The sequence below is a fragment of the Pholis gunnellus genome, assembly GCF_910591455.1.
Source record: "Pholis gunnellus genome assembly, chromosome: 8".
NCBI classification, from domain to species: Eukaryota; Metazoa; Chordata; class Actinopteri; order Perciformes; family Pholidae; genus Pholis; species Pholis gunnellus.
The window spans coordinates 19,129,104-19,145,602 of NC_136534.1; the positions used below are offsets into that span (position 1 = coordinate 19,129,104).

At 43.2% G+C, this 16,499-nt stretch overlaps 1 protein-coding gene across 9 annotated transcripts in view; it reads left to right on the forward strand.

The window, feature by feature from the left end:
- The window catches only part of arhgef1 (Rho guanine nucleotide exchange factor (GEF) 1), a 37,830-nt gene continuing 21,331 nt past the window's right edge, over positions 1-16,499 (forward strand). For 3 of the 9 annotated variants that reach the window (XM_079164802.1, XM_079164805.1, XM_079164806.1), the window contains exons 1-5: positions 16-86; positions 9,604-9,677; positions 14,517-14,603; positions 14,710-14,823; positions 15,587-15,685. In XM_079164802.1, coding sequence (XP_079020928.1) covers positions 9,651-9,677; positions 14,517-14,603; positions 14,710-14,823; positions 15,587-15,685 — 327 coding nt within the window. In that variant the 5' untranslated portion in view covers positions 16-86; positions 9,604-9,650. Of the gene's footprint in view, positions 87-8,681; positions 8,700-9,603; positions 9,678-14,516; positions 14,604-14,709; positions 14,824-15,586; positions 15,686-16,499 lie in introns of those variants that run through there. The other 6 variants (XM_079164804.1, XM_079164807.1, XM_079164811.1 and 3 more) reach the window with 5 other exon arrangements.

A 16,499-nucleotide genomic window follows, 5' to 3' on the forward strand; every position in this document is an offset into this window, starting at 1 on the left:
TTTTTTCTCCCCACTGACACACGGCAACTTTCGAACAGGAAACCTATTTGACGCTTCGGCTGTCGCTTTTCCCTCTGTAATCACTGGTAAGTATGTTATTTCAACACTAACGCTGACGAGCACGGTAAAGAGTTTTAACTTCTAAAAGCTTTGTCTGGTAAAACAATTTAAAGTCGTCATGGATGTTTGTTTTTACCGAGAGAAACGGAGTATTCCTCGACCCCCCCCCCCCACTCCCCCCCCTCCGCAGCCCGTGGTGCAGACGGTAGCGTCCACATACACAACACATCTCGTGCTCTGTGGATTAACAAAAAAAGAAAAAGAGCCGATAACCGCTTTATTTTAACATCGTGGTTCATGAATGTACCATTGGAGCAAAAAATGGCTTTCATTAGGAAACTTGAAGTATGTGTTTGAATTAGTTATAACAACTTCAGGTAGCAGACTTGGCCCGTGTGAATTTTCTGGCAAAGCCATCAAGGACTTTACGACTTGTCTCGTTTAGGTCTTCTATAGAACTGCAAATCACTTTAATATTCGCACAGCGGCTCATGCGGTGTCATTTGAGTTTATAGCCGGGGACCTTGGGACATTTTTTATGTATTCGTATAGTCTTTGCAAGAGTGTCCTGTTGACATTTATCCCAGAAGTTCTGTGTTTTGTTTCCTCATAAGGGAATTGTATTATAGAACATGAACCAGCTTGTGTGTTTTTTTTCTTCTTCTTAAATTATGTTTTTGGTTGTTTTCTGCTCTGTCAATTTGAAAACAAATGGCTCTCCTCGCGGTGATTACAGAGGCTTATTCAACATCAGTGCCAGAGAAAGCATTTTGTTTTCCTCTTATTTATTTGTCAACACTGTTTTTTTGACACGAGTCCCTCCCAGTTTTCTCTCCACCTTTTACTCCCTCCCTCCCTCCCTTCCTCCTCCTCTCCTACAGCCTACAACTCATCTGATGAGCCTAGAGAGTGTGGGTTTGAGTCCAGACAGAGTTCAGTAATTAGTGTCTGCGTATAATTGATTATCCATGATGATTTTTGCCTTGTGAAACAGAGGACGTTGCCTCTTGCAGAATAGGCGAGAGTTTCCTGAGCTCACAGGAAACTGCAATTACTGTACATCTAGTGTGGCTTCATTATCTCACTGCAGTCATTAACTAAAGATAGGAGGCTGGCGCAGTGTGGGTTGAGCTTGCCAGTAAGCCGGGATGTTTTCATTAATCATTGCGCATAGAACAAGGTTTTTTAGCTTTTTTTATGCCATGTTGCCAGACCAGTTTGACTTATTTGTGCCTCTGTGACTTTCACTTTTTCTTTTTTTTTTAAGTCTGCAAGCATGAGCTCTGTAACAAACTCAGAATTACAGTAACATTTTATCAACGAGGCGATTTGCTAGTTGCTAGACGGTTGCCCGCGTGTGTGTTAAGGGCGTTGCAGATGGCGGTTTCCGAGACTGTGATGCGTTCCCAGCCAGACGCTGCTGCACCCCAGAGGCCCCATGTGAAGCAGGGCCCTGCCACTTCCTGTTACGCTCTGCTAGACTAGAGGAGCACTGCACTTGTCATCTCTCTCTCTCTCTCTCTCTCTCTCTCGCTCTCCCTCCACATTTTACAAGTGCAGGCTTGTCTGGAGCCTAAAGGCTACCTTCTCTTCCTTTTAAAGGAATGTTGGCTATTTAATCTGAGTTGCTGTGCTGCTCTCTCTGCCTCCCCGTCTCTCGCTCTCTCTCTCTTTATTGTCCTATAGGCCGACGTAAACTCACCCACGTCCACCGTCTCTCAGAGAGGATAAACTCGGATAGAGCTACGGCGAGGCGTCGTCGTTAGCCTCCTGTGAGAAATACCCAATAACTGAAATGACAGGTAATGGCACCCACAGTGGAACAGCCAGAGGGTGTCCTGAGGGCCTGGAGCCGTGTTGCAGGCAAGCTAATAATTTACTGTAGTCAGGCACGGACTTCAAAGGGAACACAGGTATTCTTCTCTGGCCGGAGTTAGATTGACGCCCAGGCGGCAGATAATGAGAGACAGAGCGCACTGTGCCGCTCTTCTTCTCTCTGCGGGTCAGCGGTGAAGTCTACTGATTCCTCCTGAACGAGCTCAGTGGGGGAGGAGGGGTGAGGTGGGGTGAAGTTGCAAACGTCTTGTGCATGTGTGAGTGCCGCACTACGCAACTATACCTGAAACCACGGCTAATCTCAGCTAACGGAGTTGACGCGTTGCAAGTGCTGTGTGATGATGCACCATGGTTTGTCCGCTGTCTCCTGGATTATTTCCTCATTGTGGGTCAAGCTTAGAAAACGTTCGATCCCACTATTATCACAATGCAGTTGACATTCATTAGACACTCCCTGCCTGGTAGACGCCCACATCTGTGTAACTCCATGCCCATAGCTTCTTATGCCAGGTTCAGACTACACAATGTTTTTGTCTGCCACTGAGTCAGATCATAGAGTCGTATATATTTGTGGCTTGACTTCCACATCGGGCTCTGAACCAATCAAAGCTTGCGGTCTTTGACGGCGCCCTTGATGTCCTCGGGATGTAGGTGAACAGACTTCCAGGAACAAGGATGTAAACAAACAATGGTGGTGTGTGTATGATGTCGGCTGCCCTGTGTTCGGAAAAGCCTAAATAAGCCAAAGCCGAGATAACCCTGATGACATCACTATGACATCATCTGGGTAATATTCTCAGACTTTAGAGAAAATAAAATGCATTTGACCGCTGTTGTCGTGGCCAGATACTTACTTATATGCGTACAGTTGGTGGAATACCCCTTTAAGAGAGTAACATTATATTAAAAGAATACATAATCCCACTACACTCATCATCTGCATCTGTATATATATATTTAATGTGTTCATTTCAGACCATTCACTGTGAAGCTAACACACAAGTGCCACTGTTGAGTAGTCATGTATGGCATCAGCTTCTTCCCATTACAATGATCTGTAAGATAAATAAGCTCAGTCAGTGTGTTCACCTGCCAATCTCTGTCATCTGCTGTCACTCAACCTAGAGAAGGCTCCCCGCTCACAGCATATGTGTGGTCATTGTGTCTGTGTACATTTGTGAGACCCCCCCCCCCCCCCCCCAACGACTGACTCCTTTAGAGGCCAAACTAAATGCAGCCAATCTCAGCTGTCAAACTTAATGATGAATGGAGTATAACCTGGGCTGGGTTGTTCCTCACAAACTGGAAAGAGTTACATCCATCTATCCAAGTGTGAGTCAGAGGGAAGGCCGGCTGGAAAGCCGATGTGCCGGAGAGTCCGTGAGTGAGTGAGTGAGTGAGTGAGTGAGTGAGTGAGTGAGGAAACAGAGAATGAGCTCTTTCATTTGAGGGCCACGGTGGAAAAAGCGAGACTCGACTCCATAGATGATGTTGTTTACTCTCGAGGAGTGAAAGGCGGGGGGGGGCTGCGTCTGTGTGTGTGTGTGTGTGTGTGTGTGTGTGTATGTGTGTTAGCACTCAGGCCTTTGCAAACAAAAAGGATTCTTGTATTTGTTATATTGTATAAATGTCGTTACAGTAAGGATACGCGGGAATGACACTTTTTTATTTTCCTTTTTGGATAATGCCAAAATGTGTCATTTTCTTTTGATTTCACCAGTAAAGTTTAACCGTTATTTTAATGTAACTGTGTTTGCTGCAGATTCTGCCGTATTAATAGTTTTACTTATTTTACAACTATATTTTTCTCAAGTGAACGTGTTTAATTTTTTGATAATCGATTCATTTGCTTCAATAATTTTCAAGCAAAAATGTCCTAAATCTGCCCTTTTCAGCTTATAAATTGTGAAGATTTGCAGTTTTCTTGTTTTATATGATAGTAACATTGATCATCCATGGGTATTGAACACTTTTGGACAAAACAATCAATTAAAAAAAAAAATGTTGCTTTGGGAAATTGTAACTGCCATTATTGACTACTTTCTGAGTGGTATTGAATCGTCCCTCTGAAGGCAGATAATAGTAGATAAACTGGCTGATACTGATTGCATGAAATTTCCAAGATTAATCTACGAGACAAAAGACCGTTTTCATTTTGTTACCCCTAAAGTAGTGTTATTTTAGTAAGGATGGCGATATTCGGGTTTTCTTTCATGTTTTTCCTGTTTTTACGTTATTTACACAATGCAAACATCGGTATGCATTGTAGTCTACTTCATCCTCACGTCAGACCTGTTTTATTCTACCAATGCGATATCAGATCAATCCTGAAGATTTCTGTTTCTGAATCAATCTCTGACAGTCTCTCTGAGCGAGAGACTACTTTTTTTAATTTATTTTTTTACAAACTATCCACTTAAATCCAACAATGTTACAGAAGTGCAATGCTAAATGTGCTACTCTTTGAACTCGGGCTGGGCGATATGGAGAAGAAATAAATTCAAATATCACAATATTTTGGACCAAATTCCTCGATACCGATATTGCCACGATATTATAGGGTTGACTATTAGTGCTTTCACAAATGATTTACACAGTGAGATTTTTGAAAGATAATAATTTATAATGTGGATATAACTACTAATTCGCAAAGGCAAATCATAGAACAGCTAACAGTCTGTAATTTATCACAATATCAATATAATATATATATATATAATATTATATTGCCCAGCCCTACTTGAATATTGTCTGTAGACTCGTCAGTACAGAGAACTGTCTGGGAGAAAGATTGCATTTGTACATGATTCCTCCTTAATAGGTCTGTTCTGAGGGGAGAATGCTGCATATCTAGTTTGCAAACTATTGGCATGAGGTAGGCATCGTGAACCAAGGTGTGCTTGTGTGCAAGTACAGAGGCATTTTTTTAGGCCTCCGAGACTTTGATTCTGGGCCGGCTAAAATTCCTTCCAAAAATGTTCCGGATCAGCTTGTTGTTGTCGTCGCTGCGTCGTTTTGGTATTGCGTCAAAATCAGCAGCTAATGAACGCACGAATGCAGACAACAGACTACTGGTGAATGAATGAAGAGCTGTTTTGGGGGTTTTTTTGTCACAAAATTCCAATCAGATGTTTCTGTGTTTTGACCTCAGCAATTACTGCTCCCCCCACACACACACACACACACACACACACACACACATGGAAGCCGTTAGGCCAAGCTGGAGGTTTACTGTGAGCTGCCAATCCATGCCAGTCGATACACCCCGGCCTATCAAATGTTTCCATGAAGCCAATGACCTCTATATGGGGACAGGGGGGGAGAGGGGGGGGGGGGGGGGGGGGGGGGGGGGGGGGGTTGGTTGGCAGTTTGTTGGAGCCGGAGAGTGAAGTGTACTTTGGCTCTAAGGAGAGAAAGTGTGTTAGGCCTCGGTGAACATGCATGGCCGTGTGCATGAGGAAGGGAGGAGGCTCAGCAGCAGCAGCTTGTTATTTGGGATACCTGGTTTACCATCAGCCTTAAAATGCTGGGAAGTCTTGCGCTGAGATTTGGGGTGTGTGTGTGTGTGGGGGGGGGGGGGGGGGGGGGGGGATTGTTTGGCATCATTTAAAGACCTCTGGGAGCAATGTCTGCTCAGCTGAAATCATACGAAGAGAAGGTCAGTGGTTCTCCGCAGCGGTTGTATCAAAACAAAATCACAAAAAAAAACATTGCTGCAAAGAAGAGGAGCTGGACAGACGTGTCAGTGGTGCAAAAAGTCCTTTTGAAAGCAGGAAACAAACAAAGGGATTCAACAATATGACTTGTTTGGACTTACAGCTGAACAACATCTAAGGCAATGAAAAGACCTGCCTGTGTTTTCCCGGCGCTATTGGCCATAATCTTATTTTAGCCGCTACGTAATGGTCATTAAATTACATAATTGGCCCTTGTCTGCCGGCCATGAATGCACTGGCTGTCTTGGAGCGCTCGCATAAGGGGCCGCTTTATTTCAAGCTAAAGGTGGAGGAGACGAAGGAGGGAGAGAGAGGGAGAGAGGGAGGGAGGGAGGGAAAGGAAAATGGAACAAGATGTAGAAGCATGGTGTAAGGAAAAAAAGGATGCGGTCGAGAAGGCATCTTTTTGCACCTTCACTACAGATGAGCCACTCCCTCTCACACCGATCTCACTTCCCGTGTACACCGACTATCCCCACTATCTCGCGGTGTGTACCCTCTCCTCTGTTGTTTTGCTTACTGTCAGCGCAGCGACGAGCTTTCTGGGATATCTTTTGCCCTCTGTTGTGTTCAGACCACTGTTCTGTTGCCCCTTTACCTCCTTGAACTAACACGCAGACATTCAGTCACATTAGGCCTCGTTATCTTGAAATGTCTTATCTCTGTGAGTTGATAAGAGTCTTATCTTTAATGGAGTCAGTGATTGTCTGCTCACACTAATCTCTTCAGAACATAAATAATACCTTTTTTTCCACGTTTCGGTAAATCTTGCGAGAGACGGATTAGAAAGATAACGGTCGCTATGGGTCGAGCACCCATAATGCAACTGCATAGTGTCTTTCATCCGACCCTCTGTGTCCAGTAAATGCCCACGTTTGTTCTCCACACCTCCAGTTTGTAACGTAGGCTTTTTTTTTTTCCAACTCTCGGGTCCACTCCATCATAACCCTGGTGATGACATCATTTGGGTTATTTGCTCAGACTTCTTCTCAGCAGCCTGCAGCATCCTATACGTATAGCTACATTAAACAACTGCTTCCATGGTTGTAGTGCTTCCCATGATGTGTAAACTAAAGTCAGCAGAGTGTCCCTGTAAGCCAGCGTTTGTCTGCCTTTTCTCAGCTGCAACCTCATATTTATTCATTTTTAACCCCAACAAAACGTCATTATTAGTTTGTATTTAGAGCAACATCATGTGAGGTTAAAAAACAAGTTATTTATGCGAAAAGAAAGGCGTAACTAGTTAAATTTGCTTATTTGCACTCATATTTTTTGCCTCATAATAGTGTGTGCGTGTGTGTGTGTGTGTGTGTGTGTGTGTATGTATGTGTATATATATATATATATATATATATACATTTTAGAGTTAAACATCCGGAAATACATTGCACAGACCATTTCCATTCTTGGCCAAGCTACTCACATTTTAATACTTATATATATGTATATGTATAATTTAGTTACTTTTTATATTTCTTCTTATTGGAGTCTTATTTCTACTCTTTTTCTAATTATTATTAGTCATTACACACATCTTTTAGCCCACCCTTAAGGGTTAGTCATTCTGCATTTCACTACACATATAGTTAGTGTACGTGACAAATAAAACCTTTGTCCTTTAATGAGCCATATTTTTATTTAATTTCTAGTCATGTGAAAGCACATGGCTGTGGCCCATAGCTTTTTATTCATGACACTGAGTTAACTTTGTCACGTTACGCCTCAGGTCTTGTTCAAACCATGCGTCCACACACACACACACACACACACACACACACACACACACATGCTCCATAGTCAGACATGCCTCTGGGTGTGTTTTCACTGAGGTGCTAGCTCACTGTCACCTCTGCCAGCTGCAGCCAAAACCCTTTTGGTCGAGGTTGACAGCATTCCGTGTGTATTTGGGGAGTCGACACATATGTTGTGAGCTCTTCAGCTGGAGGTCTGTCCTCTAACCCACAGCTTCTGGATGCTTGTTAGATTTAGTTTCTCACATTTATGTTTTTATTGGCTTTTTTTTTCTTTCTTTCTTTCTTTTTCACTGTTACTGCCTTGTTCTTCATTTCCTGCTGCAGTGTTCCCCTCTTTTCATTTCTCCTCCTCCCCCCCCTCCTCACAAGGCCCCTGTCTCTCTCTCTCTCTCTCTCTCTCTCTCTCTCTCTGTCTATAGGGTTCATATAGGCTAGTGCTTGTAGCCACAGTCATGTTTACTAGTCCCAAGTAACTCCTTGAAGTTTATGAATGCAAGACAGACCTTGAAAAAAAGTCAATTTAATAATAAAAGTTAATTTATGTAAAATGTAATAATACGTTTAAGCCTGAATCAACAATTGTTGACCAAACTTTTCATGTTGAGGATCCCACTTTTATTTCATTTCAATTTGTCTTGGTGTGTCAGTCTCAAAGCCATCGTGCTGCCAAAAAGACATTTTCATGCACACGTTTGAAACCTCGCAGTTTTTTTTTTACCAATCCTGTCCTGTTCACACTTTTCTTATCAGCACCATGTTCCTCATTTGTTCATCTCTTGGTTCCGTTTATGATGTGCGGTTCACTTCCTTTTCTGGTTCCCTTGTGAACTTAGAGGCGTAGTTGCCCACGAGGTTTGTTTGATGCAGTTTTGACGCAAACACTTTGTCTCTTTTACATTTTTCAACTTTTAGCACCCTCTCCCTCTCTCCCTCTTTTAATCTGATAGGTCAAACAAGAAATGTCTCTGATAGCTTCCTGAGGAAATTACACCCACTTCCTGTCTGTGTGCCTCCCCATTTGCCCCCCCCCCCCCCAGTTATTCTACGTCTTTGCTCAGGCACCTCGGGGAGCAGCCAGTGGGTGGGGGGGGGGCAGTGGTGCTGCTAGGAATCCCCCCCTCCCCAGTCTCTGCTAATGAGGCTGTGGCCTGATGAGACAGCCAGATAAACAGCAGTACAAACACACAGCAAGCTGTAGCCATTAGCCGCTGGGCTATTTCTGGACGCTGCCCTCATAGCATATAGAGGACAGGACGCAGCCCATTGTGACCGAGTGTAAGAAGAGAACAGGGACTTGTGCTTGAACGACGGATTCTGTGGCCGGGTGCATGTCGTAAGTGTGAATGAGTCAGCCTCTATATTTATGTGTTTCCAGTACAGGAACATATACTGTATGCTGAGTGTTCCTCAGTATATCCTTTGAATTGTACACGTGTCGTTGCGCTGCAGAGTTCAAATCATTCTAACTTTTGTGCTCTATGCTACAACTGATCCGGTTACCACTGACTAAGAGGCGTCTCTGCTGACATATTGGTCCAATACGAAGCCACTATCTGATCAATTGTTACGTGATTACACTTTTCTTTATTCTTGAAAAATGAGACCGTCTCTTATGTATTGGTGGAATGGGTGTGCCGCTTTCAGCACATTTATCTCAGTGTCCCCGGATGGAATCCCCGGGGAGCTGTCTTGTCTGTCACAGTATCGTTTTTTAATACTAAGACTCTGGGGCACTAAAATATACGGATAAACAACAGGATGAAAAGCAGAGTTTGAATGCTCTCTCTAGTTAAACGTTGAAAGCCTGTTTGACTTCTAACTACACTCAGGGTTCCTCGTGGCTGTATATAAACGCTCAACCCGGTGGTGAGTGCAGCCACGCGTCACAGACCATGTGACGCGTACAAAGCCACAGTACAGTGCCATGTCACTGTGGACGATACTTTTGATCCGGTCTTCATGTCAATACTTGTCTTCAATGACTTGTCTGTTTTAGATGCTACTGTTAACAATGTCTTCATCTGTGGGGTTAAAAGTCTTAACTGTTGTGCAATAACGAGTTTGATCACTTTTGGAAAATCCACTTGAATAGTGATGAACTTTGTCCTCTGGTTGTTTCTCACAACACTTTTTGGTGCCAATGCATGTGTCATATCAGTTGATCGGTCATGATCCTGCTCCACTAAACGTATCCCACCCCCCACCCCCCCTTGACGGCCACCGTCATGTTATTGCAGGAGTTTGATTGACAGGTGCGAGCCCCCTGGCCCCCTGCGGCTGCAGTATGGACGCTGAAGATGCCCACTTCAGGGTGAGGTCACAACTTGACTCCTCCTCTCCTCTCGGGTCTCCAGGGGTTTTTTCACCGAAACAGCGAATTGTTTTAGAGGTTTCACGATGGACGTTGGGTTCGCTTAAGAGCTGATGTAACGGTGACTGAGATATTTAACAGTTATTATGAGGCTGCAGCGTAAAACTCTTATATGAAATGCTAAACTGTGCTACTGCTTTGCCTAAATATTCAAGAGGTCTGATGAAACAGGTGCTGGTTTATACTTCTGCATGTGTACAGTGTTAGAGCTCGGCTTGGTCAGGGATGGTGGGGAAGGCTGTTGCAAAGACCAGTTGTCATATAACACACACACACACACACACACACACACACACATATACCGGCAGCTCCCCACAATCACATAGGAATGGCCCCCTCCCACATACGTGCTCAGTCTTAACCCACACACACACACACACACACACAAAGGCACGTACGCTTGATGGCTATCATTGGATTGATGCCACCTGACACTTAGTTAGTACTGGAATGTAATGAGAGGGAGGGTAGGGCTGATCGGGGGGGAGGCTGCCGACTCTCAGGAGCACCGGAGCTGATCTGGGCACCTCTGGGATGCTCTGTTCAAATACTGTTCACTCGTGGTCTTTTCTCTCTAACTAAGCCACAGCCAGGAAGGACCCCTCGCAGTTTGGAGCTTATACGCCAGCTATCGCGTACTAATCGAGGTGAAGAGAAAGAGGGTCCGGTTACCGCCGAAGCTCACAGGCTGTCTCCATCTGTTGTCTGAACTGTGCCATATGCTGGAATGTACCACTTGGCTCCGTCCGGGCATGAGGAGGCTCCCACTTAGTCGATTCATCTGTTTGTCGTCTGAAAAAACTTTAACAATTTTGATAATCCATCGTTTAAGTCATTCTTTCAAGGAAAAGTGCCAAACATTTGATGGGTCCAAGCTCTAACATTCGAGACTTTCTTGTTCTTACATTATTGTCCACTGAGTAGTTTGAGTCTCAGTGTTGGTAAGACAAACATCGGCTTGAGCTCTGATATTGTGAAAGGTAGTTTTCACACTCGACCTAGTGGAGCGCTGCAGGGAGGACAGTTTTTTGTGAGACAACCCCGGAAAGTTAGCGTCGCACTGGTTCACTTGACAAAGAGCCGATGGGATTTTTTTTTTATTGGGTTTTGGATCATAGCAGAAAAATAAGCTCTGCTGCAAAAACATGTTTGTGGTAAATACATGTTTTGAAGAACAAGATAATCTTCACAAATGAACACCACTTTTATGATTTTCGAAGCGTAAATGCAATCGCCAAAAGTGAGAAAAAAAACCCTGTTGTACACGTTATTAATGAGTGAGATTACATTACATTAGATTATTAGATTATTCACATCGAGGCTGTAAAGGTGGACTCGTGTTGACGCTTTGTACCCCCGGACACGTTTTTGTTGGCAACCGCCTTTTTTAAGACGCGTAAAAGCTTCAAAATTCCCGAGTGGGATATTTACTGACGGATCTTATATCATAGAAAAAAAGTGTCCACATATCGTGAGCTTGTGTTAACAACAACCCTAGAAAATAACAAATGCAGATTCCAATCAATACGGGGGGCATTGATCACGAGATTAATTGTTAGTGAATCATATGCTGTGGCTTTCACAATCACCACAACACCTCAGGGTGATAACAACCGTGTACGCGGCGCTCTCCACAACCATCAACGCATAAAGCGCGGCCCAATACGTCGCCCGTCTTCCTCTGTTTGTAAACAAACAATATACCGACCCATGAAGATTTTTCTCTGAATCTGAGTCCTTTTCTGAATTGAAGGTCTTCGGATAGAGGCTGTGCAGATAGTAAAGCCCTTTTCGGCACATTTGTGACTTCGGGCTTTACAAACACAATTGACTTGACATATGTTTTCAGAAAACATAGGACGAAATCTGTGAATGTGCCGACTGATGCATTAATCCGCCTTTACGAAGCTATGCCGACCGAAATGTAGAAGCAAGTGGATGCAAGTGGCCGACGTTTCTGGTTCCTTCTCAGTTAACACAGTTGCTCTTCCTACGCACCTGTCATTAAGAACGTATGCTGAGCAGTAAAATAGCTCTCAGCCGAGCCGTTAGAGTGAGAGCCTCTCATCTAGATCTGCTTTTGAATTAGTCTCTTATAGCTCTTGTCATGTTGACATAATTACTTTGTGTTTGGTGGTGTCATCTTGCTAAAGAGCTTGGTGTGTGTGTGTGTGTGTGTGTGTGTGTGTGTGTGTGTGTGTGTGTGTGTGTGTGTGTGTGTGTGTGTGTGTGTGTGTGTCTGTGTGTGTCTGTGTGTATGTGTGTCTGTGTATGTCTGTGAGTGAGTGAGTGAGTGAGTGAGTGAGTGTCCATGCAGATGTGCCCTCATGGCCCTGACAGGCCTGTGACTCTCTGTTTGGCTAACCCCTCCTACACATGTTGCTCCAACACTGGCCTTTCTCAACCCGCAGCCCACTGGATAGACCATGAATGAACACATTCTCTCTCTGTTTGTCTATCTCTGAGTTTCATTCTCTCTCTCTCTCTGTTTCTCTGTCCGACTAACAGCTCTGCCTTTCTCTCTTTTCTTTCTTTCTCTCTCTCTCTGTGTCTCTCTGTCTGTCTCTCTCTGGCTCGCTATCTCTCTCTCTCTCTCTCTCTCTCTGGCTCTCTCTTTCTCGCTCTCTCGGACTCTTTACAAGAACTCACCTTGACCTCAAAGCATTTGTCAGCTCTGCTGCCTTCCACTGAACACAAACACTATTCAGAGCCTGAATCCGATGGCGGTCGTGTACACAATCTCATTTCCTTTTATAAACTCTTAACCGCTAAATGATTTTTCAGTTCCTGCTTAATAACACTTAAACGACCTGCGGAACCACTTGTTCACACGTGTAATTACACATGTACAAAAACCTCCTTCAGTTGACTCAACCACAGTTTCAAAATGTAAGTCTGAAAACAAATATTAATACAGTATATCCAATCAGAATAATTTAGAATTTCTTTCTACTTCTATTGGGGGAAATGGAGAAAGCTCAGAGAAAGGGTAAGTGATATGACTAAAACCTTCTTTTTTATGTAATTTGATGTCGTCACGTTGATATAAACCAAATTATACTTTTTGATAAAGTATCGTAAATATCTGACAAATCACAAATATACTTATGTTGTCACATTGATGCAATGATCCCGTGAATCATATCTTATTATCCATAAAGCAGCCCAAAAGCAGGCAAAATCTGCCTGACAGCTGACGCATTTGAATGTTCTGGCGTGTATATAGATGATAATAAACTTTATTTTTAGACCCCAAAAAAATAAAACAACACAAGGTTAAAACATTTCAAATATCATCGAATAAAGAGCTGAATAAACTCTGGTTAAACTGGTTAATGATTGAAGAAGCAAAGAGGACACCGTCTGTTCTCAGGCAGATAATTCCAGATTTACAGAAAAGACTCACCTCAAGTTGGATGTGTTGGAAGTTATGGAACAATATTCATAACTTATAAAATAACTAAACAAAACAAAAATACATAATTTATATTATTATTATGATTACTAACAGTTTCTGAAGGCTTTTTCTCCGCCGACAGGGAATGTTGGATTGTTTCCCCCCCGTTCATTACTGTGACTCATGCTCACACGTCTTTAGCTCTGTTCCTACTCGCTGCCCTCTGTGCTCACCTAGCAGTGAACAGTTACATGCTGTACACCGTAGTTCTTGGCTTTTTGATGTGTGTTTGTGTTTGGGTGTTCCCTGGTAGCAGACGCTGGGTCTGTGGCCTTCAGAGGACTGAACACAAGAGCATGTGTTGTTTGTGTGTTTTTGGGTGTGTATGCGTGCAGGGGAAGTGGTGTGGGGTGTAAGAGGCGGGCGGAGGAAATTGGTCACCCGTTCCGTTGTATTTCTTTTTTTTCCACATCCATGGATTTTAAAGGCAAGGATTGGCCGAAACCTTTCATTTCAGATTATAGTTTAGTTAAAGTTTAAGAGCTACGGGGTTCACGCCCTGGCAGCTAGAGGAGCGTTCTCCTCGGAGCGTATTACTGAACCCGACGCTGGTCTGAAAAGCAATTTCCAAACGCAATATTCGGCCAAACTTCAGGGAAAGCTCAACTCGAAAGTGCTATTTTTGCAATCCATTTTAGACACTCTTAGTATTTCCCCCTGATTTCTACATCTAAACTAAATGCTTTTTGTGTGTCCTGGGGGAGGACAGCTTCAGCATTTCACAGAACATCTCCCATCTTAATCTAACACAAAAAAAAAGTAAAGACACATTTGTATCCCTTTATTATCAGTTAATTAAATCTCATTATCAGTGTCCAATTCCTGTTGGCCTCATAATTCATTTCAGGAGAGAATAAGCTTTACTGTAAAGTAAATATTGTACATATTGCATATTGCATGCTTTGTCGGTGGTTCCCCGTATCATAGTTTCCTGCTAGTCAGTCTCCTGTATTTTGCTTTACCTTGGCTAATGTGAATGGCATCCTACTTATTTCAAGGACCATACGCATGATGACACATCAGGCCTCTCCCTCCCTCTCTCTCTCTCTCCCTCCCTCTCTCTCTCTCTCCCTCTCTCTCTCTCTCTCTCTCGGCTTGATTGGATGCTGGGAAGTTTTCCTGCTTTCCGCTTGATGTGATATTTCACTGGGAAAGTTCACAGTGCCCAAACCTTAATCTGTCTTTATGTCTGGCTCTGCTCAGCGGGGGCTCAGGACGTCAAAGAGGAAGCCTACCGGTTCAAAGTACAGCACATTATGTTTGCTAATTGTTTTGTTTTCTTCCCCTCCTCTCTCTCTCTCTCTCTCTTTCTCTCTGAATAGCAGGGCGTGTTTGGGGCTCAGCGCTCTAACCCAGCCATGAGCATCATCGGGGCTGAGGATGAGGATTTCGAGAATGATCTGAATGATGTGAGTCAATGAAAGAGTGGAGCGAGACAGCTGAGTGTATATTTTATCGTACTCCGTTGTCCTCGTGTGTCTTTTCTATTTCACTCGTTCGCTCTCTCTCTCTCAGGTGATGGATGACCAGTGCACACACTTCAACAATATAGACCTGTTGAAGGCTCGGCCGACGCACCTGCTGGTCTTCATACAACATGTCATTCTACAGTTTGACCCGGCGCCGCTGGTGAGAACTACAACTCCCATAATGCAACACACTGTCTATCAAAATCATCAAATAAGTCAAATTCAGGTTGTAGAAGATTTTTTTTTTTATTGTTTTTGACTTTTTACATAATCAATTTATGGGAAAAAAAAACATCAATTGACAAGAAAACTAACAGTGGTTGCAGCCATATTATTGATTTAAGTGGACAGAAAGATTTCTGATCCATTAAATAAAGTCAGGATATCGTCTGATGTCGCCAGTCTGATGGGTAGTCGATATTTGAAACGGGTCACAGATCCACATGGAAGTTTTCCTTTCTTTTGCTAAAGATCATTTTGAGGTGTTTTCCCTGTTTTATAGTACAGAATAGGTGCTGTTACACCTCCCACAGTCATGGCATCCTTTGTTACCCTCTTTCCCTCATGGAGGTTTATGTACTGCAGAGAATAGAAGTGTGTCAGAACATCAGAAGGGTTTATAGAAGACACTTATTATAGTGTTTATTGAGATTGAGGTTGGTGCATGATTATGGCCGACAGTGACATTGTGATAAAAATACCCAATTAGTCTTTGTGTTTGGAAAACCTTTGTTGACTTTAAGCTCAGGCGAAGTGAAATGAGTATTTAGATATTGTGGTTTGCCAGTATATCATACGAGTCAGGTAATTGTGCACTTAAGAGGAGAAACCTCTTGAGCGCATTAAAACAGCATACAGGAAGTTAAAGGCTGTTAAAATTTGGTGAGCACTCATTGATCTTCTGCCCGTCTCTGCCCTCTCAGCTGTGTTACCTCCATGCTGACCTCTTCAAGAACCTCAGTGCCAAAGAGACCAAGAAGCAATTTGTGGAGTTCTACAACACCTTCTTGGACAAGGGTGCAGTAAGTAGCACGGCGCACTGCATCTCCTGTCAGATGTTTGCCTGAATGCCCGATTTAAGTGGATGGGAATGGGCTTGAAATAACAAGCGGCCTGATTGTCACGAAGTTTAAACAAATGTAACGTGTTGTTAACTTAAGGTCAAATAAGTATATTTATGTTAGTCGGGAAAGTCCGGAACGAATGAAAGAATTTAGTGCGTGATGTGTGCAAACAAAAACAAAGAGCTTGCCTGTAAACACCAAGGCAGAGAGGGAGCACCATCACACTGATGACATGCAGCATTTTATTCTCGTGCAATGTGTCCAGCCCAGGGATATGCATTGATCCCTTTATCTTTAAGGAAGCACAGATGACCTCAAGAGATCGGTTTCCTTTTTTTTCCTGTAGTGTATTGGGACTTTCATTTCTGCGTTTTTTTTGTTTTTTGAAAATGTGTTTTAGGGAGGAGGAAAGTCATGGCTCTTTTTCAGGTCGGGTGCAACTTTTTGGATGTGTTGAAGACCTCCGCACTATATTACTTACGTTAACAAATTTATGTTTGCATAGTTTTGCGGTTTGAAACACTTCTTATGATGATAGACTTGAGGATTACATTTGTCTGTTAGGCTCTCATCGGTCGCTCTCTTTCTTTATATCGTATATTTCTGTGATTCTCGGCTCTAGAGAGTCGCTATTTAATCTGTTCAGATGAACACAGCAGCTTTTGCAACACAGATATTATATTCTTCTCTCATTGTGTTGTATCAATAGGAATTTGATACACTGCTCAGCTGCCGTCTATAAGTTGAACTCAGGAGAGACATTGTGTGCACA